Genomic DNA, 17,010 nt, shown 5'->3' with positions numbered 1-17,010 from the left:
AAACCAAGGACTACAACTGAACTGTTGAAATCAGTGAAGTAAAGTACTTTTTTATATTACAATTGGACTTTGTGGTAGCTGCATGGATACTTAGAAAAGCAAAAGGAAAACAAATGCCTGGAAGTAGGAGTTACTTCTTCTGCTAGGAACTAGGAATTGAAACCAGTTTCAGAAGCCCTTCTGCAGACTATCATGATGTGACAGGTATGAACTTGAGTGGCTGGTTGTTAGAGGCTAAGAAGTAGGTATTTTAGTGTTGAGTTTCTTGCCTTAGGTTAGCAGCTCTTCACATTCTTCTGGCATTGCAAAGGTGGTGGATTATAGCCTTCAAAACACAGTGCTGACTTATCTTGAGTGAAAAGCAGATTGGAGGATGTTGCTGAGTCAGTTCCCAGATGTTCATTAGAAAACTGAGCTGAAAAGGGTGAATTTTGTCATTTAAGGGCTTTGTTTGAGTGGGAACTTTTCTGTTGTGTATAGAGAGCTTTGAATCAGGCCCTCAGATAGATGTCACTTGAAAGTTAGTATTTTGTTTTATCTGGCATTGGTCATTCCTCTGTCAGTATTTCTTCTTTGGCTTGTCTTGGTTTTGTAATTCCTGCGCTGCTCTGTAGAGTTTAGATTAACAGTTCTCAGTAGATTTTTATTGTCCTTTGAGAAAACAGTGCTGTTAAGCTTTCTGCCATTTTCTGCCTTTTTCATGTTAACTGCATTTATTTTGCTGAGAATGATGAGGGTTTTTTTCTCCTCCACCTTAGAGAACTGAACACTTAGGTTGCCAAGCTCCCAAAAGAAAGTTTGTATCTACATGTTTTGCTACTTTATGGAAATTATTTTAAAGGCCTTTTATACTCAAATAGTGGTGAAGACAGAATTTATGTTTTGAAGAAGGAGATGGGTGTTTTGGAGTAATACTGTGTACTACAGACAGGATTCTGCTAACAGAAATCTGTGACAAAGTAGACTCCCTGCTTCAAGTAGGTGGAAGGTTCAGTTATTCCACATTATGCCTTGATGATGACCCCATTCAACCTGTCTGTTATTTAAATGGGAGAAGTTTTAAGCCCTTAGATATGAAAAGGGTATTAACAAAAATACAATTAAAATTAAAGGACTTTGCGCCAACACACTGAGTAAATATAAGCACAAACAGTTCAAAGTACTTCTTATTTCATAGGAAAATGCACTTTACACTTTTGCTTGTCAGTCTTGAAGCTTGCTAGGTTTTGGATTTGAGAATGTCATAATTTAAGCCCAACTGGCAGCTCAATCACACACAGCTACTCGCTCCCTCCTCCCTGGTGGGATGGGGGAGAAAATCGAAACAGTGAATGTGAGAAAACTCGTGTATGAGACAAAGGCAGTTTAATAGGTAAAGCAAAAGACGTGCATGCCAACAAAGCCCCAGGCTTCAATTCTTTCTCAGTTTTGTCAGATCAGCTGATTGCAGGGCATCCTCTCAGTGTGGATTTGTGATATGATCCAGGCTGGAGGTGTGTATTTTCAAGGCTTGGTTTTTTTCCCCTTGTCATCTGAATGATATAATGGCTCTGTTCCCACCAATACCAAATGTTTGAGGTTACACAAAGGAGGAGGTAATGACCTGTGTTGACAGTGCAGAGATGAGCAAATCTAGAAGAGGGAAAACCTGAAAATTTCTCAACCTTAGAAGTTCACTTGAACATAAGGTAAACGTTCATCGTTGTATGAAATGACCTGTACTTCTCAGATGCTTGAAGAAAGGGCTGTAAAGCGAGTTACATGCTGGTTTGGAAACATTACAAATTTAAAGGCATCTTCTGAACTATTGGAGTAGAGGCAGCTGTTTTTAAAATTATAGTTTGTCAAAAATGTGAAGTTTATTCTTGTTGATAATGTTCTTCTGTGTGATACAGAAAATCTAGGTAAATAAGTGAAGACTTTTGCCTTGAAGTGCCGCTTCCAGATCTTCACAGTGAGTAGCTGAAGCATAAGTGCTTTCCATGGGTCCCCACATCCTGCCTCAGCAGCCCATGGGATCCCTGGTTGTACACTTTTGCAGAATAAGGTGGTTCTTATCCTGCAACAGTTCTGCTTACGAGGTTACACAACCAACAGTCAAAAGTTCAGAGGCCTCAGTACCAGGAAGGACTTTGGTTTATGTGGAAGCTCACTCCCAATAAGGAAGGATATGGATTAAAAATACCACAGTTGCTTCACTGTGTTATTTTCCCCTCTGTTCGAGAAGTGAGGCTTAAAAGGTGGGGGTTTTTTCTGGTTTAACAAGCCACTGAGCAAAACTGGCAGTTTTGCTGCTACCAGTGAGGGAAATGTTGCTGCCTCCTCTTCATCCCTGCCAATCTGTACGGATATGCCTTCTGCCTGGCACCAGCTGTGGCGCTTACGGGATCCTTCCCTGGGCTGGCTGAGCTTGTTGGACTGGTGGGAAACTGTCCACAACTTTTCTTCTCCTGGGTTAGTGAGTTGATTGAGCTCATGCAAAGGTCTGATGTCTGCCAGGGCTGGTGCCAAGTATGTAGACAGCAAGAAGAAAAACCCAGTGTGGTGGAAGAGAATAGACTTGTCCCATTTGATAGTATTGATTTGTGAGATCAATTCACACATGAAGGAGCACTTGGAGGGTCATAAGGTAGGTAGCACTCAACAGCCACCATCTAGATTGGGACTAACAAAAAACAAAGATGGTGGTAGCGCAGGGCAAGAGCCTCACTGGATCTTCCTTTAGTTGCTGTGAGTTGCTACAAACTTGCTGAAGTAACACTGATACTTATCAGGCAAAGAGAATCGTCCTCATCCTCACCACTACATCTCTGAGGGTTATCCAGAGCAGATCCGTGATTCAGGTTCCCCTTATCAGTCTCGCTCTGCAGAAAGGTGTCTGCTGATTCATTTTTGGAAAGTATTGATTCACCAGGACTGTGGGTTATTGTAACTGCTGTAAAAGGATGGAATTTTATGGAGAGCAAGCAGATGACGCACAGAGCACTTTCTGCTTTGTCATCCTGCCTGTGGCAGGTTGCCCAAACCAACAAGGGAGAGGCCCCCAGCAGCAGAGGCAGCCAACATAGAGACTTTCAAGTCTCTGCCAGAGGTTACGGTTGCCTTTGGGTTTTGGGGCTATTGCTAAAGCTTCGCACCTCTGGCACAGATCTACCTGAAAATAATTAGAGATGTTTATATAAATGCCTGTGTTGTCTAATGACTAGATTTTTATCTCACTGAAGATACAGTTTTAGGTGAACATTCCTGAGGTTGTTCAAGCTTGTTGTAAGAATAAAGTATTCCTTCAGTTGGTTCAGGTATACACTGAATTGTAATTTGATAATATATTGAAGCAAAAAATTATCCTTTGTGAAGTTTGTGAAGTTATTCTTTGTGAAGGCTGTTCAAAGCCTGTGTTCTTGCTTTTGTCTTTTTACATTTGTATGTTCCCCAGCTAGAAAAGGAAAAGTATTATCCATCACTAATATTACTATTAACTATTACATAACAATTCTGATCCTTAAACCCCTTTACCACCAACAGCAAAGTAATGTTCCCAATACCTTTGTGAGATAAAGGAATCCTATCACCAAGTTTCAGAGAAGAAATCAGAGATGACTAGATTATAAACCAATTTTCAATGACTGCCTTTTTTTGTTTGTGTCTCTGTGTGTGAATGCTTTTCAGGTTTGTGGGCTCAGTGCCCAAGGAATGTATACATAGCATTCAGTATGGCTGTTTTTCTAAGTATGGGCACGTGTCAGGGTTTGCTAATTAATGCTGGTTGTGCAGTGCAAAGTATGTGATTAAGTACAAACAAGTGTGTACTGATCCATTTATTGGAAATTAAGCTTAACATAACTCAGTTCTGTGCAGGAAGGTAGAGCTAATAATGGATTCCAATCAAGTATTAGATTTTCCCTTGTTGTCTTTTTTGATGCCACATCAAATAAAGTTTCACCATGTGTAAATATGTTATTTTTTTCGTTTTCACTAATATGCTTAAACTTTTATATTGGGGATATATATATACATATATATATATATATTTAAAATCAGTTATGACCAGAGGGCAAGCTGATCTTTTTCAGATTTTGGAATACATTTATTTAGAGGATTTCATAGTCTGAGCAGTACCATGTGTCAGAAATTACTGGGGAGTGGGGGAAGAAATTGCATGGAAAAAAACAATTATATCAATACTTCGAACTGAAAGAAGTTTCCAGACAACTAATTGCAGGAGAAAGATAAAAACCTGTAATTCAGTTTAAAATAGTAAATTCTTAAAAAAAAAAAGAGCACATCAGAATAAGAATGTCACTTTCTGGGCAAGAAAACTGAAAATCATAATTTTCCTTTAAGACTGAAGTTTCAGGCTTAGCCACAGCAAACATGATTTCCTTGCTTTGTTACAAGCATATTGTTAGATTGGCAAAACGTACTGAAATCTCAGCCAACTCTCATATGGGATTTTATTCAAGAGAAAAATATAGCAAGTCATCCTAACGTTGCAAATGACTCATCGGCCGCCTTAGGAAACACTGCCCTGGGACAGGCATGCCGCTGATGAGGAAGCAATGAGGCTGCCAGGCCACTCCCCCAGACAATTTCCCTGGAGGAGCACAGCCTTCATAAAGGACATCTCTCCAGACAATACGTTATTTTACTCTTTATTTCACAGAGCGAGCCCCAAAGCTGCGAGAAGGGCAGCGCGAAGTAGCAGCAGAAACTTCACGACCAGTTTCTGTACAGGAGAAGCCGATAGGAGATCATGAGAAAACTTTAAAGGTAGGGGGAGATACATTTTAAAGTCTGTAATTTAGTTTTGCCGTTGAAAAATAATCAGCATGTAGGCTTTCTTGTAAAAATTGCAGTTCATGGAAGAAGAATGGAGGAGATCCGTTCCCAGGATGGATCATGGTCATGAACAAGTTCCCCTGGTAAATGGGACATAGAGTTTGCCAAGATCCTGGCTGCTTTGGAGCCAGGTTCTAGGAGGTGGCTTCAGAGAGGGAGGTTGTAATCTACTTTGTCTGATCTAAACTTTTAGTATGTTTTCATACAGGATTATTGTGAAGAAGTAATGAAAGATGAACGAAACAGGAGGGAATAAAAGCTGAAGATTCTTAATCCATGTGAAAACATAAAGCATTTTTCAGAAGTAGCATTATATAAGTAGTGATCTAATCAAATTTCATGAGTAGTTTTTGTGGTCTCTTTGTATGCATCATAAAGATACCGCTCTTAGTAGCTGGGTTTGATGACTGTGTAGGGGTTAGTCTGCCTTTAGGCTTCACACCATTCTGTTGCCACTAAGGAAACAAGAAGGTGTGCTTTGGTAAAGAATGGCACCCTTTCTCTAATTTTACGTCCCTAAATACAAATAAAGAGAAGCTGCATATCATAATACAATATATGCCCCTTTTCCACTGTTACTCTGATTGCAGTAGGAAGTTTGAGCCTGGCTAATGGCTGTGTTAGAAAAATAGTAATAAGGGAACCGGGCGCAAAGTAGATTTAGTGGTAGGGGCGAATGTTGGGATTGCAGAGAAGAGGAAGGAGAATGAGGTATTTTTGGTTGCCTTCACAGCAGCCACAGGTGGTTTCTAGGTTTTGTTTCTACTGTTAACAGGCTTATGAAATACTATTAAAATCTAACTTTCTAGAGGCAGATGCACAGTCTGAGTTTCTGCTGACATTTCTGTGTAATTTTTCTGAGGGATAGGGAACTTTTGTCAGTGATGTCTCTGCTGGCAGCCGTCAGTAGAGTAGACATAGTTATAGAGAGGGACTAATGAAACCTCAGAGAAAGGTGACAGTAGAATGGTTTCAGTACAAAGGGCTGCTTAATGCAAAATGAAATTGAAATTAAAAGAAAAGGGAAACTTCTTTGGGCTTTTTTCTTTCCTTTGATTTGCCACTACTATTCCAGTAGTACTGAGTCAAGTCCTATCTAGTCAGGCACATGGACACACTTGAATAAAAGCGAGCAGATTCATAAAGTGACAAAGTATGGGTTTCTTAATTTTTGGTCTTTAAAGTTTTTCCATGACTTTCGTTGATACTGATTCACATCAGCTAAGTCACTCCAGATCTTGTCCTGGATTTGAGAGTCATTTGAGAATTTTCTCAGCAACTCCAAAGGCATGAAGGTTTGAAGCCCTGATAATCTGCAGCTTCATGAATTAAGTACAAAGGCTCATTTTAGAAAGACAGTGCTATGATCTTTGTGGCATATAGCTGTCAAAATGCATTTTAGGATTTATGAGTTGTTTTTGTGTGATAAAAAAAAAAATCTCTTCTGAAACCATAGTGGCCATACTTGATCCTTTTGGTGCTGAAGTTAAAGCACTAAACTGGAGCAATAATAAACACACACATGTTACAAAAATGTAGTTTTCAGAAATTTTTTTCTTAATTCAGTTCTGTTCATTCTGTTGGCAAGGATAGGAATTACTGTGGATTGTTGCAATGTTTTATAGGGTTGTTGTATTTTCGTAATATATGCAAGAGGAGGGGAAAAACACTAATTAGGAAAGTCCAGAGCAGATGAAAAGAATAAAATAAATTAATGGAAAGCTTATGTCAGCAGTTATGTATCTCATCCTGGAGTGCAGTATGAGGAGGCACTGTAGTTGTATTTTCATGGAAAACTAAGCTCTGCAAGGAAACTCTAGGCTCCAACAAACAAGAAAATTCATAGTTCAGTATTTAACAGGTACTGAGCTATTCAAGGATGGATTAAGAACTTGAAATTAAAAAAAGCTAATTACAAGCAGAGCTCAGAGAATTCAGATGCAATTATGTTCTCTTATCACAATATTTGCTGCTAAAAATACTAAGTTTTGAATGCTGCGGTAATGTTTCAATATTCCCTAATACTTTTTTTTTCCTCTGTTCAGACACATAAGGAAGATAAGCCTCAGAAACCGATGGAAATGAACGGGCCCACGCCGGTGCCGGATTCCTATGACTATGATCTCATTGTCATTGGTGGAGGCTCAGGTGGTCTGGCAGCTGCCAAGGTATGAGAGGGAAAATACAGATTCTTATTTTCCTTGTAGGTAGGTGGGTGACATCCTCAGTGTCTTGGATTTGGGTATCTTTAAGGCACTGTAGGGGCATAACATTTCTGCCTGATCAGTGATATTTCTTTTGCGGTTAGTGCCAGATATACAATGTTCTTTTCTTTTTGTTCTGAAGAAGAAAAACATAAAAATCTCATGGTACACTCCCCAGTAGAATGAAACTTGGTTCCCACTAATGGGAGATGATGCTGCTGGAAAACAGCAGGTAGATACCTTAATGGTGTTTATTAGTAGTTGAATTAAAACTTAACTCATAAATGAAAAGGTTTTTAAAATTATTTAAAATTAACATCAGGAGGCATCTAGTTTTATATAAAAGTACTACCTCTTCAGAAATAGTTGTGTATCTTGTTCTAAGTCTTGACAATGGAGGAGATTTTGTGAGTTTATATAGTTGCATAAATGGAGATTTTGCCTAGATGTAGGCAGAGTTAGGGTCTTGCCCTTGTGGTGGTGGGTTGACCCAATACAGCTCTTCATTTCTAGCGTCTGGTATTTCCTGCCTGTACCCAGATAAATTATGGGGTTTGTTTAAGATATTACTTTTAGACACATATCTACAATTAATTAAAAGAATCCACAGTGGTACAAAATATACCAGCTCTTAGAGTTGTCATTATCCCAAATATTTGAAACTTACTGAAATTTAATGTAGGTCAGTAGCTCTCCTTCACATCAGTAGTCAGGCACATTTGGATTCTTCTGGCTTTGGTAGGATTAACTATTTATAAGTGAATTGAGCATTCCTAGAAATAAAAGTGTTTTGTTGTGCAAGACCTGGAGCTAGATTATTCCTCTAAACAGAAGGCATTTCTTTTGTTCTCAGAAAGTGGAGAGGTCATTTAAGAGTGAAAGAAAATAATGAGAAAATATTTCAGCATGACATTGGATTCACACTGAACCTTGGTCCCTTTGAAGTATTTCTGTTATAACGGAATTGTGCAGGGCTGAGTTGAGGATTGTACATCCATAACTTATTTTGGTAGTTTACTGCTTTCCTATCAATAGAGGCACTATTGTCATGGCATAGGATTGAAAGTAAGATCTACAAAAATTCTGAGAACCACAAAGAGAAGCAAACACTGGTTTTCAGGGGATGGGGATGAACAGAAGAGAGTAACAAGACTAAAATGGAGCCTGCAGTAATGCAAAAACAGTTTTCAGTAATAAAAAACCATCTGTTGAAGTTTCCATAAGGAGACTGACTGTTTTGTTGTACACACGTGCTATGTTGTGAAGCTACAGCAGTGATGTTTGTTGCATCATTTTTCAGTTGTGTGACAGAAAACATGGCAGCTGGGAAGATAAATTGCCGTATTCCTTCAAGTCGGTGTATATTGATTCTTAGTATTTTCAAATGATTGTGGAGTAGAGCAGAAGATGGTAGATCAATGAAGTTATCAGTAGTAAAGTGTATTTCAAATCAGCTTCATGAAGTTGAAAAAAACCTTAAAAAAACTTTAAAAAAAGCTTTTTAAGAAAAGCTTTAAAAAACCCAAAACAAAACAGAAAAAATCCTCAGCTACACAGCTCTTAAACCAAGTTCCAGATATCTACAATCATGTTTGCAGTAGTTTAACTAGATCGGCTAAATGTGTGCCTTTCACTACGACACATGCAGCTTTGTGTGCACATCTTCCTCTCTATATTGTGCTCAGAGCTTGTTAATTTGGAGGCACGTCTCCACAGTGAGTGCAAACGCTGCCAAGTTGACTTTGTGCAACCCAACTGCAGATTCAGACCAAGGTGCCAGGCCCGTACTGTCAGTCCACACAGAACAGCTCCAGCCATAAGCAGCCTTGCTGTGTTTGTGGGGCACTGCACTGAGCCCAGCAGGGTTTGAAAGCCTACAGGGCAGGTTTTGTGGCTGTGCATATCACTCTGCAGAAGTGGTTATATCTGTTTGTGATCTCTGCTGTGGTAGCAATGGAATGCTGTGCTGTATTACACGAGTATACAGCTGAGTGTGAGCTTGGGAATCCATGCGTTCTACTTAGTTAGCACTGGTAAAGCTGTTTTGAGTGGTGTTTAAGAGTTGTCATTGTAGAGAAGCTTTAATGACACATCTAAGTCCCTAAGCACCTTCCTGAGGAACCTTCACAGAGGTGCTGCTAATGGATAGAAATTAGCTTCTTGGCCAGCCTAGATCTTTACTGGAAGTGGAAATCCATTACCTCAGTATTTTCCAAAGGTGTCTACAGACTGCGTTGTTTGAATTATGATTTGCATTTTGCATGAAGTAAGATACATTTAAAATTGAAATTCTTATTGTCGGCTATTTGGTTTAACAAGTATTACTGGTAACATAAGGCTGAAGACTGTCCAGCTCCTCCCAAATAAAACCCAAGGCCTTTGAGTAATACCCTGTGCCTATAGTTGTTATTGCTTACATGTCTAAGAACTCATCATGTGATGCTGCACAGTTGTGGTTACTCCAAGTAGCAAAGTTATGTTGCTACATCTCATGGGGGGAATCTGTCATTGTTATTTCTCAGCTACATGGGGCTTACTTATGTGTTTTTCCATGGTAGCAGTTTTTGCTGTGGATTTTTGCCTTTTTCTTAAAAAGCATGAGGGGAGCAATGGAATCAGTACAGAAATTTCAGTTCTCAGTGTCTTTTGCAGAAATCGATTATAGATTTGCTAATGAAACCTCTCAGGGGAAATATAGAATTGTAGAAATATTAAATTTGGAAAAGACCTCCAAGATCATCAAGCCCAGCCTTTGTCTGAGTACCACCATACCCACAAACCAAATCACCAAGCATCATGTCTGCTCATTTTTTTAACACTTCCAGGGATTATGACTCCACTACTTCCCTGGGGAGCCTGTTGAATGCTTAACCACTCTTTCAGTGAAGAAATGTTTCCTAATATCCAACCTGAACCTCCCTTGGTGCAACTTGAGGTCATTTCCCCGTCCTGTCACTAGTTGCCTGGAAGAAGAGGCTGAGTCCCACCTCACCACAACCTCCTTTGAGGTAGTTGTAGGGAGCAATAAGGTTCCCCGAGTCTCCTTTTTTCCAGACTAAACAGCCCCAGCTCCTCAGTCATTCCTCATTGGGTTTATCTTTGTTCATCCTGATAGTGAAGTCCACTTGCTGCCGGTCACATCACTTGAAAGAACAAGAGCTGAGCCTGACAACTACAGACTGTGCTCAAAATCAAGTGTTCCCTTTTCCTACAAGAAAAGAATTTGGATAAGCACAGTTTTCATGCTTGGCCGTGTGACTGCTTATGTCATTGTGTGATGTGGTTTCAAACAAATGTTGGAGAAACCATCTTTGAAGGGAAAACTGGATTAATTAGGAATTCGTTAAGTATGTTAAAAGTAAATGGACATGTTGAGAAATAGTCTGAACAAACTGACAGGATGAAGAAGAGAAGAGGACGGCAGACTCCCAGAATCTTCTGTGTATCAGCTGGTGCCATGCTGTAGTGTAGCAGGATAATTGCCTTTCTTTTTTTTTTTCCCTTTCATCTTCTTTTTCCTGCTGAATGCACAGATGAATTCAGAAGGTTAATGACTGTCTGTCTGTTCCCTTGCAAATCATTCATTGTAACTTAATTAAAAGTCACAAAGCTTTTCAGCAATGCATGATGTTATCATATACTCCAAATTTAACCTCTAATATTTAGATATGGGTCTTATTTAATTTGTTTTGCAGGAGGCTGCCAAATATGAAAAGAAAGTGATGGTACTGGACTTTGTCAAGCCTACACCTCAGGGAAGCTCATGGGGTAAATTTCCTTTCATTGCAAACCTGTTATAAAGGAGCTTTATTCAGACTCTGACTCTCATCTTTCAGATCTGCCACACTGATGTGAAAACCACTTTCTGTTCCTTTCTCTCAGGTCTTGGAGGAACATGTGTAAATGTGGGCTGTATACCTAAAAAATTGATGCACCAGGCTGCTTTACTTGGACAAGCCTTGCAAGATTCACGCAAATTTGGATGGCAGTTTACAGAAGAAGGTAAAGAAGGACACTTTATTCAGTTTTGTCATTTGCACCGAAAATCCTGAGGTTGTTCTCACAATCAAGTGCTTGTTGCACTAAAGCTTTTAACAATGTGGGGCAACTTCAGAGAGATTACACATTAAGTTAAGTGCTTTTCAAACTAAAACCATGGAGCTCTTTGTCTTCCAGCTTCTGATCTCTTTATTAATAGCTTCTGATCATGTTAGTAATTGATAAGATTGTTGTGTGAATAAAAGCAGTAAGGTTCTGTTTCGTTTCTGAAGGTACCACAAAGTTGAAGGGAATACTCCAGAATATCCCTGTTAGAAACTTCATGTAGTTGCAAGCAAGGATTTCTTTTCCTTAAGTCTCTGTCAGTACTATGTAAGAAGATGAATTTTGCTTTATATTAGCTCCAATGTGCATGGTTATAGGATTGTGATTTATTTAGGGTATAATGCTGTAGTGGGGAACATCTCTCAGAGGTGCAAAGTCCTCATTTGTCACCTTCTCACAGCATCTGTCAATATAAAACTCTCGATAAGTCTGAATTTTCCATGTTTTAAGTCATATCAGTTCCACTGTGACCTCTCATGTTGTCTATGCTGATGTAATTATTTGGATTTCAGTAGAGTTACCCTAGAATAAAAAAGGAGTAAATTAAAGGTGACTGGGTCATAAAAGAAATCTCACTAAGAATACAAGTTTCACTATGGAAAAAGAAAATCTCAAACTGAAAGATAAACTTTCCTCTTTTGTTTCTGACAGTCAAACACAACTGGATGACTATGACAGAATCTGTTCAGAATTACATTGGTTCACTGAACTGGGGCTATCGGGTTGCACTGAGAGACAACAAAGTCACATATGAGAATGCATATGGAGAATTTGTTGGGCCACACACAATTAAGGTACTCCCTAGCCTTGTTTGCTGTGTCTTCCTGTAGTACATTCTGAATAGGGATGCTTTTCAAACAGACTAATTTTTCCCATGGCAGGACTGTGAAACGCTCACTTTGGACTAATACTTTGTCTGCAGGCAACAAACAAAAGAGGAGTTGAGAAGCTGTACACGGCTGAGAGATTTCTCATTGCCACTGGTGAACGACCACGCTACCTGGGTATACCTGGAGACAAGGAATACTGCATTAGCAGGTAAAAACAGGGAGGAATATGAAGTCATTCCTTGTGTGTAAGAAGCATGAACAGGGCTGCTTGGTTGCTGGTTTTCTTCCCTATGTAAATTTTTGTTAGGGGAAAGTAGGGGTAGGAGAATATCTATACACAGATTTTAAGGTGCCGAAAACATCGGTGTCTAGTAGACACCACAGGACTGTGAGTGGCTGGCTAGGATGGTTCTGTTCCTGACTAGTAACAGCAGTAACCAAGAATGTCTGAGGCCATGTGCATGTTAGTCATAAAATGAATTCGTTGTCTCTACCCCAATTACCAGTGCACTCACTTCCCCTCTATTCCTCATGGTCTTTCAGTTCTGAAACTGAAGAGCACAGTCTGCTTGGAAGAAACCTCTGTGCTCAGCTACCAAGAAAGTGGGAGTGGCATAGCAGCTGATGTTATGAAGTTGTTAGAAATGTAGTGGTCTTCATTCATTTTTTTTTCCAGTTACTGAGTGAAGTTAATTCAAATTTTGGGAAAACTGGTTTCAAACGGCTCATTAATTGATAGGGTCAAGCAATTCTAGCATCATTTTGACCAAAAACATGTGATGTGCAGATGAAATGTGTTTTCATATCAGAGTAACTTTGAAGTTATCTAATGTAGAAACAGAGGTTTGAATTACAGGCTGGCAAACCTATGGCAATGAAATAAATAACTGGCATAATCCCTGTGTAACCAAAACACCATGTGGTATGTTTCCCTTCTAATAAGTAGTAATGAAATTAAAGATAATAGATAATATGGCCTGTAAAGTGGTGCTTTAAAGTAACATTAAGGTGGAAGAGTCAGGAATTCCAGAGTTAAAGACTGTCAGATTGAGACTGTAATTCCATATATAATCTTCACCGAGTTCCTTGAGGGATAGGAACAGCCTTTAATTACACAATGACATTTTATTCCACTGCTCTGATGAAGAGACACTTATTTTAGATTTAAATCTTTGGAGAATTGTGTTTCCAAACTCTAAGTCTCTGTTGAGCAAGTGTGGTGCTTCCATGAGTCCTGACTTCCTTGAGAAGCCCTGATTTTATAGTCTGGGTCCAAACCGTGGTAGAACTGATGTAGCTTGATGAAGCAGTTGAAAGAAATGAAAAGCAGGTAAAGAAACATGTTTTCCTTAATTTCGTACTTCTGTCTCTGCTTTTTTACTGTGGTTTGCATTACTGTGGTTTTTTGTCTGTGTGTATTTGGCACTGCATATAATGCTTTAGCAAAAGGATAAGTCTTCAAAGAAGTGAAGATGGTATTTTTATCCTGAAGCTGAACCCCTTCCTCTTTTAGTTCTCAGGAGCTAAAGTTTACAGCAAAATATTTAAAGCAAGATTCAGAGGTGAAGACCCAACCTACCTTTTTAACAATTTGTCCTAAATGTCTGTTAAAACCCTCAACATTTTTGTGATGATTCAGAATTTTCTTTTTTTCTTTTTTTGTGTGTCCTCCTAATTATAACTTTTTAATCTGTCATGTGCTGATCTTCTATGCCAGATGAACCTCCATAAAATTAAGTTGGGTTTTTTTAGTGGCAGGAGGAGGAATAAAGTCCTATTGTTACAGAATAAATTAGATAAATATAAAGCGCAATACATTCTTCGGGCTGCCTTTAACTGTATTTTCTTTTTTCCCTCTATTTTTTTTTTTCTCCCAGTGATGATCTTTTCTCTCTGCCTTACTGTCCAGGGAAAACCCTGGTTGTTGGAGCTTCCTATGTTGCCTTGGAATGTGCAGGATTTCTTGCAGGCCTTGGATTAGATGTCACTGTAATGGTGAGATCCATCCTCTTAAGAGGATTTGACCAGGATATGGCAAACAAAATTGGCGAATATATGAAAGAACATGGAGTCAACTTTATTAGGGAGTTTGTGCCAACCAAGGTAGGCTCAAAGTGGTATATGACTACAATTGATTGGGATATACCCATCGTAATGTTTTAAGATGTAAATTATTTTAATGAATACAAAAGTTGAACTTACAATACAGGATCTGCTTTGATATAAAATGGGTTAATTTTTGTTTCAAGCTGAGTAAATACACGAACCCTAATTAATTGAAAGGTACAATTTAATCTTAGTATTAAAATTTTGTGAGATTCCAATATTCATTGTTTTTATCAGAATTAGATGGGTTGGTGTATGTTGCATTGAAAATGTTACACCTGCACATCCTGGTCTTCCAAATGTTGAATATACTTAAATTCAGCAGTTGTCCTCAAATCTGTGAAACTTTTTGCAGGCTCATAATTAAGCAGATATATAATTTCCTATAAGATCAGGGTCCAGTGCCTCACAAATAGTCATATTTTTCATTGCAAGTTCTCAAATTCTCAGCCAGCAAATACTGTTTATATGCCCAGGACTAGTGGACTATCCAGAAAAGTAAATTGGCTTTAGAAGTATCCACCTAGATTGTTTATTTGGCAGAGTCCTTAAATATTTGGTCAATTTTTCTTAAATTCAATAAGAGTACTCCTGCAACTAGTTATGTACGCGTACAGGCACATGTACAGGCAAATTCAGGTTGAATTTGAATCAGATTAGATAAATTCTGGAGCTTTTCTAATTGCTTTATCAAAGACTTCAAAGGGTGCTAACAGTATTTTCTTTATTTTTTTTTTTCCACAATAGTTAGTGCTTAGTTATTCTGTAATAGGAAATCAGATATTAAGCAATTTTCAATTTGATGTTAAACAAACATGTTATCGAGTTTAAGACTTTGGGGATTAAAGCATTAAATTCAGTGAAGACTGTTCATTTTCACCTTTAGCAGTATCAAGAGTAGCTTTAAAAATGTTCTTGCCAGTTATCACACTGTGGGTCTGACTCTCACAGAAAGAGAGTTTCTGTAAAAAGTCAAAATGGATGTTTCAAGGAACTTAGTTTTTACACATCTTTGTTGCATAAATCCCATGCAGGGATATAAAAAGCAGGGATGATGATCTAGCTTTTGTTTCAGACATATATTTTTGTAGGCTCAGATGTGGGATGAGACAGAAGGAAGCACCAAATGTACCCTGGGAAGAGCAGTCCATCACCCTAGTCACAAAATGCACTTTTGTCTATTTTACCCTGTCACTTCAGTACATGTCTTTGAGTTCAATGAGAATAAAATATTTGTCCCTGTTTCTGGTTGAGAATACCCTCAACTTAAATTGCTGGGTATGTTTTTAGCAGGTTTTCTGATCTCTTTCAAACATTGTTTTTGAAGTTATTCATTTTGTGCTTATTAAAACCTTTCGTTGGGACGTTTGAAGGCAGAAGATGAATTATTACGAATAATGCTGCCTTTGAACAGGAGCAACTTCTCACAGTGATTCTTTAAAGTTGGTAGAATGGCACAGTAGGCTTTTTAAAATTAAGAAAATAAAGGACAGGGATAAAAACTTTGTCAGAAACTTTACTTTTTCTCTCTCTAAATACTGAAAATTGAGTAGGAACTAGGGCAGTTGTTGAAAAGTACCTTTTCATCTGTAGGATGAACACTAAAATGTCCCAGAATTATGTTAAGTGTCACACACTTACATGTCTCTTGTATGTACAGCCAGACGTTGGAAGCAGGCAGGTACCATGCCCTTTCTTGGGAGGGCAAGGGAAGGACTGTAAGGACTGTGGCTCAGGATATCCAGTCCTTTCCTCACAGTCCAGTGAATATTAATGGAAACAAAGAATAACCCACCAATATCGCTTCAGATTTCATTCACTTATTTAGTTGAGAGGAAAAGGTATTTGGAAAGGAATCAGTGGTATTGCTCTTTCTGCTCTATTGTTTTCTGATATATTTGGGGGGTGGAGGGTGGAAGAGGGGGATGTATTTTGGGTTTTGTTTTGTTCTACGTAAATGGTCATTTTTTTATTACTATGAGCAAAGAGCACAGTTGTGAAAAGCTTTTTTTCTTGCTTCGCTAGAATAGACAGTGAGCTGCTGCTTTACTTGAGAGAAAGTGTGCACCTGGATCTGTAGCTAAAACTAGGAATATTTATTTCAGCGGACTCTGGAAAACTGATGAGGCCTTTTTCTTAATCTGATGGTGTTTTTTCAGCCATTTAAAGCCAGTTGCTGCCCTCTCCTGCAAGGCCATGGCACCTTTATATGCTGAGCTAATGTAATTGAAACAGGGCAAAGGCCTGTAGTGCTGAGATCTGAGCTATGACAGTGGCTTCCCATAGGTGAAAGGGACAATGGTCCTCCAGAAGCAGTTGGAGAAAATGTCTCATGGTGTTTCCAGGCCTTGTAAGAGTTTCTTTCCTCCTCACCTCCTCTGTCCCCAGTGGACACCAGCAGCTCACACGGTGGGCTTGGACAAGAACTTAGCTAGCAGTCAACTTTTATAAACAGAAATGAGGTTTTGTTGAGTTGTTCATAAGAAAAAAGGCATAGACATGGAACAAAATGTTTAAATATGCAAGCGGAAATGTAAAGAATCTTCAGAATAAATGCTTAATTTTAGATTATGGTTAAAACACTCCCAGTGATATGTGGTGGGAAAAATATGCTTTTGTATATTTTTGTTTGAAATTACACTTTTTTCTTTTACCCCCTCCCCCACTCAATCCTCAAAATGTTGTAGGTTGAGCAGCTTGAGGAAGGAACTCCTGGCAGATTGAAAGTTACAGCCAAGTCCACAACAGGGGACCAGATAATTGAAGGGGAATACAATACTGTGAGTCCTGTCTATATACGTGAAGAATGTGAAATAGCCTTCCATTTAATGTTGGGATTTTATGGGGTGTTTTTATCCACACGTTAGATTTTTTTAAAATTATTTTAATCATTATAATATGCTAATTGCAGACAATCAACAGGTGAT

General features: G+C 38.6%; 1 protein-coding gene across 3 annotated transcripts in view; it reads left to right on the top strand.

Annotated features, from left to right (window-relative positions):
* The window catches only part of TXNRD1 (thioredoxin reductase 1), a 48,032-nt gene that overhangs the window by 15,603 nt on the left and 15,419 nt on the right, over window positions 1-17,010 (top strand). For all 3 annotated transcript variants that reach the window (XM_027680443.1, XM_027680444.1, XM_027680447.1), the window contains 8 exons: window positions 4,664-4,770; window positions 6,885-7,007; window positions 10,739-10,811; window positions 10,926-11,045; window positions 11,799-11,941; window positions 12,070-12,185; window positions 13,855-14,080; window positions 16,771-16,863. In XM_027680443.1, the coding sequence (XP_027536244.1) occupies window positions 6,915-7,007; window positions 10,739-10,811; window positions 10,926-11,045; window positions 11,799-11,941; window positions 12,070-12,185; window positions 13,855-14,080; window positions 16,771-16,863 (864 nt within the window). In that variant the 5' untranslated portion in view covers window positions 4,664-4,770; window positions 6,885-6,914. The remainder of the gene's footprint in view (window positions 1-4,663; window positions 4,771-6,884; window positions 7,008-10,738; window positions 10,812-10,925; window positions 11,046-11,798; window positions 11,942-12,069; window positions 12,186-13,854; window positions 14,081-16,770; window positions 16,864-17,010) is intronic.

This window comes from Neopelma chrysocephalum, unplaced genomic scaffold, assembly GCF_003984885.1.
Source record: "Neopelma chrysocephalum unplaced genomic scaffold, ASM398488v2 Primary Assembly neopelma1_59, whole genome shotgun sequence".
Lineage (NCBI taxonomy): Eukaryota > Metazoa > Chordata > Aves > Passeriformes > Pipridae > Neopelma > Neopelma chrysocephalum.
The sequence above is the reverse complement of the archived record's forward strand: the minus strand, read 5'-3'. Positions and strand labels throughout refer to the sequence as shown.